This window comes from Sceloporus occidentalis, unplaced genomic scaffold (genome assembly GCF_023333645.1).
Source record: "Sceloporus occidentalis isolate IW3139 unplaced genomic scaffold, rSceOcc1.0.p SCAF_157, whole genome shotgun sequence".
Classification (NCBI taxonomy): Eukaryota; Metazoa; Chordata; class Lepidosauria; order Squamata; family Phrynosomatidae; genus Sceloporus; species Sceloporus occidentalis.
The window spans coordinates 1,325,732-1,339,466 of NW_028317137.1; the positions used below are offsets into that span (position 1 = coordinate 1,325,732).

The 13,735-nt window shown below is 43.1% G+C and overlaps 1 protein-coding gene across 1 annotated transcript; it reads left to right on the plus strand.

Moving 5' to 3' along the window:
- Positions 1-5,236: 5,236 nt before the first annotated feature.
- Positions 5,237-9,396, plus strand: LOC149280366 (small ribosomal subunit protein RACK1-like). The gene is made up of 8 exons (XM_089500582.1): positions 5,237-5,345; positions 5,679-5,850; positions 6,310-6,457; positions 6,675-6,770; positions 7,450-7,560; positions 7,730-7,870; positions 8,044-8,154; positions 9,331-9,396. The coding sequence occupies exons 1-8, from the start codon at positions 5,237-5,239 to the stop codon at positions 9,394-9,396; spliced, it is 954 nt and encodes a 317-aa protein (XP_089356708.1).
- Positions 9,397-13,735: the final 4,339 nt, after the last annotated feature.

Genomic DNA, 13,735 nt, shown 5'->3' on the forward strand with positions numbered 1-13,735 from the left:
TTAATTATTTTCTTTAAAGAAAAAAGTCATAATAATATATTCTTTATTTTTTTTTCTTTCTATATTCCTTGTTGTTTGTTGGTGTAAGTTCCCAGTCTCGCTCAGTTCTAGTACGGTCAAGTTATGATCTGACAAAATATTGTCTCTTAATAACATTTTCTCTACTTGATTTAGAGAATCATGTAAATCCTAGAGTATGAGCAATGAACTCTGGACAAACGAGTATAATCTCTTTCTCCAGGATGACCTTTCTCCAGGAGTCAAAAAGGTTGCATGTTTTACAAATACCGTTAAAAATATATTGATTGTTTCGTTATTTTTTTATCTACCCTCTTATCTTTTATCAGCTTCTTATCTAAGATTGAATCGATAACACATTTATAATCCCCTGCAGTTAACAAAATACCTTTTCTTATTTTATCTACTTTTTCCATTTTTATTTTAACAAATTAGTGGGAGCAAATAAACATTCCCCAGGGTGTACATCATCGTTAATGCAACAAATTAGAATCATATACCTTTCTTTGGGGTCAAGCCTGGTTATTAATTCCAGCTTTGATGGAGTTTGAAAAGATTACGGCCACTCCATTTTGTTTTTTATCTACTAAGGAAGTTCACTGTATATTATAATGAAATATTTTTCTCCACCATTTTAATTTCTCCTCCTTTTTTCAAAAAGTTACTTGAGTAAAACATATATAATTTTTTTTTTAACAAACTTCAACTTTGATCATCTGAGCATTCTACTTAACTGTTCCTCTCATGCCTTCCCTCCCCTATTTAATCCTTTGTTTCCGCTTTACAAACCTTTATATCCTGTTAATTCAGATTCTGTGTCACATCCGCCGTCCCGGAACGAGCACTCACTGCGGAGGTTCTTCGGCCCTGAGTCGCGGGAGCGGGACCCCGAGATAAGCAGACGGGGGCTTAGATGATCCCAACAGTGAGGCGGCTCAGGTGTAGGCAAGTTAAGTTTGATCCAGAAACCTATATAAGTAACCTACAGGCTGGAATCACAGATGGAGGATACAGAATGCCAGGGGTTAATGCAGAATGGATGGTTAGACACAGTCGGGTACGGAACACTAAACGGGTAGTCACACAAGCCATCTTTCAATCCGTCACAAAGCTACTTAAAAAGTCCCGGTAAAGCCCAGCTTCTAGGTATTGTTCATTAAAGTGACACAATCCCATTAAATTGAAAGTAACGAGATACTAACCTGCGAATAATGGGAGAGAGTGCAATAGATAACATCTACAAAAATATTTACACGTCATCTTCACATAATACAGTTTGACAGGTTTATCATTTGTCATTCATGTTTCGCCCGCAGTGTTCTAGCAGCTGACATTCTATGTTGTAAGAACCTTACGTTGCAGATTTATTTCAAAACACATTGAATCATACCCCATCCCGTGACAGAGACGTAAATCACACAAAATATCCTGCATTGTAGAAGTTTGGGGATATAAATATAACTTTTAAATATATTTCCTTTTTAAACTATTTTGGCTGTTGTGTATATTTAAGTATGTTTATACTACGCATTCTTTTTTTAGGAGGCTGTTGGGGCAATTTTTCCTGGCCAGTCCAAGTTCTTCAGACAGCACCAGTCCAATTTGGGCTCTGTGTGTGTGGGGGGGGACATTTTGCTCTTGCTTCTGCGTAAGGTTAGTGTGTGTGAGTGAGTTTGTGTGTTAGTTACATTTGGCTTTATTTGCCAGAAAGTGCCAGCTCTCCCTTGCCGAGCTGTTAAAAAAGAACAAAACTATCATCCTGGCATCAACATGATGAAAATCAGCCCTGTTGGGCCTGACAAACACCAACAATAATGGGCAGATGTTGCCACGAGTGGGAGAAGGATGTACATGGTAATGGTGGGACCGGATGGGAGCGACCAGGACTAAAAACCATGTCCCCCACAAGGTGGAGGGCCCTGTCAGCCTAGAAATCATCGGTGTCCTTTTGGTTTCTGCCCCTTTAAATGTGTTCCAAGACCTTATTCTTCACATTCTTTAAGAATTGATTTAAAAAAATCCATGCACACTACACACCAACGGTTACACTATATGGACAAAAGTATTGGGACACCTGGTCATTACCCCAACAGGGACTTTTATGACATCGCATTCTAAATACATGGACATTAATATGAAGTTGGTCCCCTTTTTGCAGCTATAACGGCTTCCACTCTTCTGGGAAGGATTTCCACAAGATTTTAAATGTTTCTGTGGGAATTTTTGCCCTTTTCATCCAGTAGAGCGTTTGTGAGGTCAGACACTGATGTCGGACGGGATGCCCGGCTTGCAATCTCCATTCCAGTTCATCCCAAAGGTGTGCGATGGGGTTGAGGTCAGGGCTCTGTGCGGCCGGTCAAGTTCTTCCACCCCAAACTCATCTCAGCATGTCTTTATGGACCTTTGTGTACCACTATATGGACAAAAGTATTGGGACACACCTCTTAATTATTAAAATCAGGGTTAGGGCCGCTTACTCCCAATGAAGGAAATTTTTAATGCTTCAGCACACCAAGACAGTTTGGGGAAGATCCTTTTCTATTTCAGCATGACTGCCCCAGTCCACCTAGCCTCGGGTCCAGAGGGGAAAGTGGGTCCCAAACCCCAGAACTCATAGGGTTAAGTGGGTGCATGTAACAGGCAAGTCTTGGCAAATGTGGTAAAGTGATCCAGTGATGGCAGTCAACACCCTGTGTTTCTGTACAAAACAGACGTATGGAAACACGGAAAAAACCTTCATTGCTCAGATATGACATATTAATACCTGTAACTTCCTTAAAACTTTTCAAATATTATGTACATTGTGTAAAACAAGGTTTGGATTGCTTAATATAATACCTTCAAATGAGGCTTTTGATATTAACCCTTTAATTGTCCATCACAAAGATAACAGCACTTCACAGAACCATGACTTGTCAGAGGGTACATGTAAGATATTCTGAATGAAGTCATTTGTATTCAAGCAGGGAATTATCGTGTGAAAAATAAGCATAATTGGGAACTTTATGGCTTCAGCTAAACAGAGCCCCCTCTTCCCCTTGCGGGATGCAGGCAGAAAGTACCGCTGATGACATGGGACACGTCACTGTCCAAGGGGGAAGTGGGGTGGTGGTCTGTGTCAGAACGCTGCTCCCACAACCCATAGTCTCCAGACGAAACCAGGAGAGTTCCCAGGCATGTGTATCGGTAATAGTTGGGGTGCTTTGATATCATTAAAGCAGAATTGATTAGGAAGGATTCAGCAGACTGTGTGATCCGGAGGATCTGTCTGAGATCATTGTAAAGACCATGACTGTTCCTAGATATGAGACAATTCTTATAAACTGGACAGACATGTTTCCACGGTTTCTCCTGTGTGTTCTATTCTTTAACAGCACCCCCTCCATGATAACTTCCTATTACTGTTCAATAGTCACTGGAAGATCATAATAAATTTCTCCAACCGAATTTCATGTATGGCTTTTAGTGTGTCTCTAGATCAGCTCGTTAGCATACGGATAACATTGCCACCAGATCCCTGCTCATCATTGTGACCCCTCCAGCCTAAATAGATTACGGTGATGGTGACAGGCAGAAGGGCTGCTGTGGACTAACTCCCAAAACCCTCAGCCAGAATGACTGTTTTGTTTCTTTAGTATAACGAGATCAGTAATTGTGACATTCCAAGTATTGTGATATGTTGTGAACTTTGTTTACATGTATGTGAAACTACATATATAAATGTAATAGGGTCGTTTCACAAATAATTGATGTGCACCATGTACTGGACATAATTCTCAGACAAGCATAAAGAAGGCATTTCAAGACTTAATTCAAAGCGAAGGCTCAGGTGCGTGGGGAGAAAAGTGATGTCACCATGACGTTTTGTCATTTTTCGCATCCCAACATACCACGATCGAAATAATCGTTATTGTTAATTCTGAGCTCCCTCTCGTGGCCAAATGTGGAACTGCAAGCCAACATATCTGTAAACAGATAAATACCATACAAATATTTATTCCAAGCGATAAAAGTGGTATTTATAATTAAAATGTAATTTTTTATTTTTTTTTTATAAAAGGATGATTGCAGTGTTATTTGAACATATGACGGTTAAAAAAGAATCTGGATTGCGGACATGTAATTTACAATTCCGTTCGCCCTGTTGGGATGTGACATTTGCCCCCAAACACCTGCATGACATTTAATAAAGATGGGGCCTTTAACAGGTTGTCAGAGCTGTGGAACACATGCTCAGATCCTACTATACACCTTGAAGGAATTACATTTAGGTTCATTTGTAGCACAAGCACCCTTTTAATGCATTGTAGCACAAGGTATGACCCGTATGCCTAATTAATTGCTTAAATGCTGTCTTGCGATATCCATTATGTAAACCAAATCATATATAAGCCTTTAACAATTAATCCTCTAGATTGTAAAATAACAGGCAGACCCCCCCCTTACCTAATGTATCAGTTCACCTTAGTCCGCCAGTTCTAGTTTTGTTAGATCCTTTGAATGTAGGGACTGTAAGAAGCTCTGCAGGAATAGTTGGTGCTATATACATAAAAGATACTAATAATCCCTTATTTTTCTAATATCGCATGACTGACAACAATGGCGGCCTTCTGGTCTGCAGATAAAGGAGGTTTATTGGAACAAAATGAGATAAAACCAGGTTTTTGTCACTAACCGATATTACTGTATACAGCGCTGGGGGGTTATTACTGTATACAGCACTAGGGGGTTAAATTACTATATACAGCACTGGGGTTTTTTTTTTACTGTGTACAGAGATGAGGGTTAACTGTATACAGCACTGGGGGGTTATTACTGTATACAGCGCTGTGGGTATCCTTGTCTCAGGTAACACTACAAAAGCATCCTATAAAATTAACCTTAACAACACTGTGAGTGGTAACCATTTGGTACTAATAAAGTTGTTTCTGTATGATGAGATAATAATAAGCATTACTGCATTGGCAGCTTCCTGTAACCTGTTGCATAAACGTCGCGGTATTAATAAAGTTTTTACTCAATAAGGAAGGCGCCTTATTGTGGTTGGCGAGCCGACGGATTTCCTCCCATAACGTGATGACGTTGCAATATTGCTCACGTAGTATAAAAGGCCAGGGCTACACGCTTTCTACCTTTTTTTTTTAGGCCGCTGCCGGGTTGTCTCCGGTGATCTCTTTCCATCCTTCGCCGGTGTAGTGTGCTCGGGACCGTCATAATCATGACTGAGCAGATGACGCTTCGGGGGACCCTTAAGGGCCACAATGGATGGGTTACCCAGATTGCCACCACCCCGCAGTTCCCTGACATGATCCTCAGTTCTTCCCGGGGTGAGGTGCTCGTGTGTTATGGGGGAGGGTAGTTATTTGTATACTGTTTATTTATTTATATATGTGTGTATATATATATATATATATGTGTGTGTGTGTGTACATACACAGAACTCTTCATTGTTGTGAGCTTTAATTGTGCCCTTAAGTGATATAAGGATCCTGTGTGTGTGTGTGTATGTATATATATATAATTATGTATATAATATAAAATGTGGGTCCATATACACTTGATGCAAAAAAATCTAGTATGTGAATAGCTATGTAATGTATCCCATCATTATGGAGTGTATATAATATCTTATGGGGCTATAACTTTTCTTCTTGTCACAGATAAGTCCGTCATTATGTGGAAGTTGACTCGTGATGAGACCAACTATGGCGTCCCCCAGCGCGCCCTGCGTGGGCACTCTCACTTTGTCAGCGACGTGGTCATCTCATCGGATGGGCAGTTTGCGTTGTCTGGATCCTGGGACGGAACCCTGCGCCTGTGGGACCTCACCACGTAAGTCGTGTTAAGCTTCTAGCGCAATATATATCATAGGCTGCTGCTTCCTCATTAAGCGAGGAGGTGAGCGTATGTGATAAGGTATAATGCCGCGTCTGCTAGTGTTTTTGCTATTGGTTTTTAATCTGTTCTTGTTTTACGGGCTGGATATTCCGTTTTCTGATATTGTATTAAATAAGAATTTTCCGATATTCTAGTTATTTGCCGAGGACTGCTGGCCGTTATAAATTCAAGAGATTGAAATTGCCACGTTGTAATTTAAGGCTACAGGGAAGCCGACTGGCATGTCTGTATAAAGCCTTATGTCATGCTTTGCATAAAGATGAATTGATAAAGCAGATGTAGCCTAAGGGGGTACTATATGAATTTATACCTCCCCCTGCAGGGTGAGACAGAAGTATCCTCAGAGGGGAGAGGACGCTGTCATTGTGTCATCGTGTCACATGTCCCCTGCAGTGGCACCACCACACGGCGCTTCGTTGGTCACACCAAGGATGTCCTGAGTGTTGCTTTCTCCGCTGACAACCGTCAGATCGTGTCGGGATCCCGCGACAAAACAATCAAGCTGTGGAACACACTAGGAGTGTGTAAATACACCGTCCAGGTAAGGAACCGGCTCACAAACCTGTTATATGATCGCTTCCCAAACGCCTCTCGTTCCCTATGAATAGAACAAACACTCCTGAGTGTCTTCAAAAGAGACAAATTCAACCCCTGCGGACACCCCTGCAATTATGATGGGAACAGAGAGGCGTCTTCATGCCCTCTGCCCGTGACGCAGATCTCCTGCTGCTGTTAATAACCCACTGTCTGTTCCACAGGAGGAATCTCACAGCGAGTGGGTCTCCTGCGTCAGGTTCTCCCCGAACAGCAACAACCCCATCATCGTATCCTGCGGCTGGGACAAGATGGTGAAGGTGAGTCTGGTTATTTCGTGAAATTATATGGGACTTTAGGATGACAAATTGCGGGTTCTTCACCTTTTTGTATTGACACCCCTAGTAACTCGCACGCTTTTCAGTGAAGGCTGATGCTGCGCTTTTCAGGAGTATCTCACTTGATCTTCCAACGTCTAATCCGGCTGGCTTTAAATTATAACATCAGCCTCCGTGTCTGTATTCTTACTCGCGGTAACTTGTACTGTGGGAGACGGTGAAGTTTTTGGATTTGCTTCTTACCCATCCAGAAGGGTTATAGCTGTGAATGGCGATGTGTGTTGCGAGTGCAGTTCTCCAGTAGCACCGTGCTTAGTGTCTATAAACCTTTTCTACAATGAAGTGTTAACAGAGGACGGGCGACGTAGCTTTCCAGCACTTTCTGCAGTGATGTATTCTCTTAATGCCAACTGATGCTAAATGCTGAATCTCAGAGGCTGTTACTGAGCAAGAAAGTGCCTTTTAGTGAATCAAGATGGACAGTTCTGCCCTGTTTTGTGTTAATATCAATGACATGCGCCACAGTGAGTGATAATGGATATAGTGTCTATTAATGATTACAGGTGCATTCAGTGGTGTCTCCCGGTTGGTAGTTTAGTCCATACTTAATATTTAAGTCATTCATTGTCATGTGTTAAAACAAAATTGCATTGCCTTTTAGGTCTGGAATTTAGCCAACTGCAAGCTGAAGACCAACCACATCGGGCACAGCGGCTTCCTGAACACCGTGACCGTGTCCCCCGATGGATCTCTGTGTGCCTCCGGTGGAAAGGTAAGGAAATAGGTGATCTGGGAAAGTAAAGCTTTGGCCAATGGGGGTGGTGGCTTGTTATGCAAGAATGCGATATTTTAGGTCTTGTTATGGCACTTGGGTAAATGGGCGGGCCGAATGGTTCTTATCTGCCATCATGTTCAGTTACCTCTTATTCTGTTGACTCTAGGACGGACAGGCCATGCTGTGGGACCTGAATGAGGGAAAACATCTGTATACCCTGGATAGTGGGGACATCATCAATGCTCTCTGCTTCAGCCCCAACCGCTACTGGCTCTGTGCGGCCACTGGACCCAGCATCAAGATTTGGGTAGGTTTCCCACTGTTACTCATTCTACAAAGCACTTCTGCCATGATGTATTCTCTTAATGCCAACTGATACTAACTGCTGAATCTCAGAGGCTGTTACTGAGCAGGACTGAAGCGTTCTTTCATAAATAGGGTCTGTGAGTTTTTGTGACAACTGTTTTTTTACCCCTGTAGGATCTGGAAGGCAAGATCATTGTTGATGAGCTGAAGCAGGAAGTGATCAGCACCAGCAGCAAGGCTGAACCCCCACAATGCACCTCTCTGGCCTGGTCAGCTGATGGACAGGTAAATGTTTTTTAATATTGAATAGTCTTCCTCTCTCCCCATCCCCATATATACCGTATTTGCTCGATTATAAGACGAGGTTTTTTTCAGAGCAAATGCTCTGAAAAATACCCCTCGTCTTCTAATCGGGGTCGTCTTCTAATCAGACCTCAAATAGAGGTCTGATTTAGGAGACTAAGATCCAGATCCCCCGCACCGCTGCAGGGGACCTGGATCCTCCTGTCTCACCCCCCCCCATCATACACACACTTACCGGTGCTTCCTGCTGTATTGCCGGGGCAGCGGGTTGACGTCTACGCGATCCGCGTAGACAACGTCCGCTGCAGCCGGAAGGAGGTGTGGCTAGCAGCGGGGGTTGTCTGCGTCCGTCGCGTAGACCTTCCCCGACTGTCAGAGATCAGAGTTCCCCGCACCGGAACCGCACCTCTGATCTCTGACAGCCGGGGAAAGTATACGCGACGGACGCATACAAACCCCCGCTGCCAACTCCACCTCCTTCCGGCTGCAGCGGAAGGCGACGTCAACCCGCTGCCCCGGCTGGAAGCACCGGTAAGAGAGGGCTGAGGGGGGGGGGGTGGAGAGTGTGTGTGCGTGTGTGTGTTAGTTAAATGGGGGTATAGGGTGTGTGTGTGTGTTAAATGGGGGCATAGGGCATTTCTGGAGTGGCGTTAAGGGGGCATTTAATAGAGCACTCTGCCTCCTGAAATGCCTTATACCTCCCTATATGCCACTCTGCCCCATAATATGCCTTTTAACCCCCTAAATGCCAGAGTGGCATATAGGCATATAGGGGTATAAGGCATACCATGGGGCACAGTGGCATATAGAGGGTTAAAAGGCATATCATGGGCCACAGTGCCATATTGGAGTGGCAAGCCTGGGGGCAGATGTGCGTAACTGGGGGACAGGTTGGAAAATACAAGAAATAAAAACAAAAAAAATATTTTTCTCAATCATAGCTTTTATTAAAAAAAATAGTTTACATGAATTAATATTTACTGGTAAAACTTTTTTCCTTTAGGGTCGTCTTATATTCAGGCCTTTTCTTTTTTTCCTAAATTAATATTCAGATTTTGGGGGGTCGTCTTATAATCGAGCAAATACGGTATATATATATATTTATGAAAATTCACAACCTCTATCTTGTATTCATTGTTTTTTCCTCCTCTCCCTTAGACACTCTTCGCTGGATACACTGATAATTTGATCAGGGTTTGGCAAGTCACCATTGGAACACGCTAAGACTGAGCGCACGTGCCCTCCTAAGTGCATGGACTCTATCTGCTTTGACACCAGCTGTAAAGATACATAGATGAAAGTGTTTTCAATAAAGCTTATGGAGTTCAGCTGCCTTTGTCTTTGGAAAGAGTGGGTTTTTGGGGGCCTGGATAAAATGTACATTTCAGCAGAAAGGATGTGTTCTCCCCCTCAAAAAAAAAAAAGAAAAAATATATATATATATATATTCCTCTGTACCTGTGCATGGGGTTTTCATCATGTGGCCATGTTTTATCAGAGGTGGTAAAGTGAGGGAATTAAAACATACATGGTCAAGGACTAATTGAGATACTAGATGCAACGAGTCTAATCTGCTGCCATATTCAGTTTTTTGCAATCTATAGATTCTGATGGCAGATTTGGGGGGGGGGCGGGGGTCCAAAGCCTGATCTCGGGAGGGACACTAACACAACCGTACACGTTATTTACATGTATGCACTGGGCACAAAGATACCCAGACACATAATCACATGCACTAACATACTCGGACGCATTTAAAAAGAAAAATTAGGTAAAAAGCTTTTTTAGGTTTGTTTTTAACCTTTTCCAAATGTATTACTTTTGGTCCATACTTCACAGCATCTGAGAACCATGATGTTGGTTTTTCTTTTGCAACTGTGATATCCGCTGAGATGTTCACTGGTTTTCCAAATTAAGTTTTCACAAGTGGCTGTAGGACCAGAGAACACGTATCTGTCTATATATAATCTATATATAGGGAAACATAGCACAACATACAGCTCAACAGAATAACACACAAACCCAGTTTTGCAGGTATAAATCAACTTGAATTCACATATAAACTCGACATTAAAGGTATAGATAAAAAACTTAATCACAGGTATAGATCACAGGTTGCACACCCCAAAGGCCAGCCCTGGCGACTTGACCAGACCAGATTACACACAAATTACAGCCCAGCCTGAGCCAATTTTGTCCCCAAACAGCCTGGATGTGCCATATTTGCCTTTCCCCAAATCACTTAAACATCCATGATAGACACAAACACTTTAGCAGTCACTCACTCATTCACTCCTTCATTCACACATCTACCCCCTCTCCCCACTTCTCACTATCTACCCCCTTTGATTTGAAGTCATATTCTGGCGCTCACCGAGACAGAGGCCTCGCACTCCCACCACTGCAGCCAGGGCAGCGACGAGGGGTGGTAGGGCGCAGAGGAGAAAGAGGGGCTCCGAGTTGTTGCTGAAAACTTTTTCATGAGCGACCTCTCGGTGCCCCTCTCTCGCCTCCACTGCCTGGGTGCACACCATGCATCCGCCTTAGCACGCCCTTGGTGATAGGACGGCGCCTGGCGCCTAGGGTGACCACATTTTATTTCTGCCATTCAGGGGACGCACTATGAAGTGCATGATATCACACACACAGGTATATATATATATATATCGGTGTTAGACATGCATTTTTAACTGCATAATATGTACTTAGCTCTTTGAAGTAAAGACCGTGATTGAAATATGATTTCAAAAAAACAGCTAAACTGGCAGTTTCTTTAAGTAGCCCCTGCTTCCAAAAGACTTCCCTGCTTCCAAAGACAAAGGGGATAGATAGTGAGAGAGGGTACATAATGAGAAATGGGGAAGGATACATAGTTAGAAGGGGATGGGGAGAGTGGGTAGTGTGAATACGTACAAGAATGAATGCATAAATGTGTGGCTGAATTGTGAATGCGTATGAGAATTAATGAATTCATGTGTGGATGAATTGCTTGAATGATTTGTGAGACTGCATTAATGAATATGTTTTAATGATTTGTGTGAACGAGTGAGTAAGTGTTTGTGTCTATCATGAATGTTTTGGGGAAATGCAAAGATGGTACATGAAGTGTGGGCTTTAACAATAAATAAATAAATAAAAATGGGCTGCTCAGTCTTAAATGTCCAGGCCTATTTTTTGTCCCGGTCCGGGCCTGCCTCTCACTATCTACCTCTCCCCCCTTTCTGACTATCTGACCCCCTGTCCCCCCCTTTGTAGTTCACTTACCTTCCAGAAGTCATGCGGTGGGATCGCAAGGCCTCTGACTCCCTGCTCTGCCGCGGTGCAGGCTGCTTCACTGCTGAGCGCCGTAATACAACGTCATATTCCGGCGCTCAGCATGACATGCTGGCACCGCAACTGAGCTAGATGCTCGGGGAGGAGACAGAGGGACGCCGAGCGGTTGCTGAAAACTTCATGAGAGACCGCTCAGCGCCTCTCTCTCTCTCTCTCCTCCGCGTCTATTTAAAAAATAAAAACACGCTTCAATTAGGGTGCACGGGACCCGGGCAATCTGGGACATGTGGCCACCTAGTGACGCCCCTGCGGCCATGGCGCCCTGTGCGGCCGCACAACTCACACACCCCAAAGGCCGGCCCTGTATATAATTCTATATTTCTAAGTTTCTATTTTGGCATATTTAGCAAATTATGGATTTTGAAATTACATCCACTACTCTATGTTGTTCAGTCTTAGATTCCTTAGCATGTCTTTAATAACTTTCAAGTACTGACCCATCACATCCCGCCTCATTAGCATCTCCTATTTCCTGTATACATTTTACTAGACTTTATCGCAAATCCATTATCGGTGTCATTTCTATTACCCTGACAGCCGTGCCAGCCGGTAACAATGTACCATCAATGTTATTACAACCAACTGCTTGCAATCGCCAAACATAATTAACACGACACATAGTTATTATTATTATTATTATTATTATACTTTATTTATAAAGCGCCGACAGATTCCGCAGCGCTGTACAAGGTAAAAGTTTTACAGATAACGTCAAGTACAAAATGACAAGCAATTGACATACAGATACAAGAGGAATGGAGGGCCCTGTTCCCGCAGGAACTTACATTCTAGGTGGATAAGGGGTGAGAAACAGGAGGTGAAGACTGCGTGGTAGTGAATGACGTTAATGTAGGGCGAGATAAGGGTTGTAAGTGGGTGAGAGGGAAGTTTTGATGTTTATGTCAGTGGTAGGCTTCCCTGAAGAGAGAGGTTTTTAGGGAGCGCTTGAAGGAGGGTAGAGTTGGTGAGAGTCGGACCGCACAGGGAGGAGAGTTCCAGAGGGTTGGTGCTGCGTGAGAGAAGTCCTGTAGGCAGGCATTGGAGGAGGTGATGAGAGTATATTTGCTGATGAGGGAGGATAGGTAGAGGGGAGCAGTGTTAGTGACAGCTTTGTAGGATATTTAATGCTGCTATGGATGGGGAGCCAGTGGAGGGACTCGCAGGGAGGTGCAGAGCGTCGGGTGAGATAGAGTTAGCCTTAATCTCTTCCCATATGTAGTTTATAAAATAGACATTTCAAGGGGAAGGGCTTTAGCAAGAATTTTGATTTAGTGGCTAATTGATCTATGTACACAGGGAGACATTTTAAAAAAGGTTCACATTTACATTTAAATTTTGAAAGCGGTACTGTCCCCTTACCACCATTCAAAAGTTTGGGGTCACAATCTGGTCCATGGCCCGCTAGTGGGTCAGGCTTAATCTGGTCCATATACTGTCATTTTTTTTTAAACTTTATGCGGCGCGGATATTGTGCGCACAAATTATTTGCTCTGTGAAAATTTTTGCACAAGAGAAATTTTCTGTGCACGCCAACTAAGAAAAATTAGATGTAACATTGGTCAGGATTAATCTGGTCCATGGCAAGCGTGAATATGTGTGTTTATTTTGACAGTTGATGCATTACTTTATCAACTAAAGCTGATCGTTTCTTCGGTGCAGCTGTTGGCAGCACCACCAGCCAGCAGCCGTCCCCTCCTCGCTTACCTTTCTTACAGCTGGGGGCCGTTATATGACATCATATTGACTTTCAATATGTAAGGAATAGTAATCCTGCACGTTTTATGAAATTTATTTTGGTTGAGGGTTCCAAAAAGTACCAGAACAATTCTAATCTAGATTTCTGTGGACCAAAACTTGTCACAACAAAGTTATCAAGTACTTAAACACATAATACTTATACTAGACCCGTTATCTAGAGAGGGCGCAGACTAAGGGTGTTATTACCAAGGCAAAATGCAGATTATATACATATACTGGATATGGCAGCTACTAATGGATTAAACGAGTGCAGAGCCGCATTGGTTTCTATCAGAAGGGTCCGTTCCGGTGAGCGAGCTGCTACCGCTGACTCCTGCGAAGGAGAATCAATGGATAAATGACATGACAGCAAAGAAATCGCTCGGGCTCATGTAATGTCTGTCGAACGGGACTCTGCTCTCCTTCACACTATTTTACAGGCACAAGGACTCTGGTTTATATACAAAAATCGGTGAGATTGGTGTAACCGTAA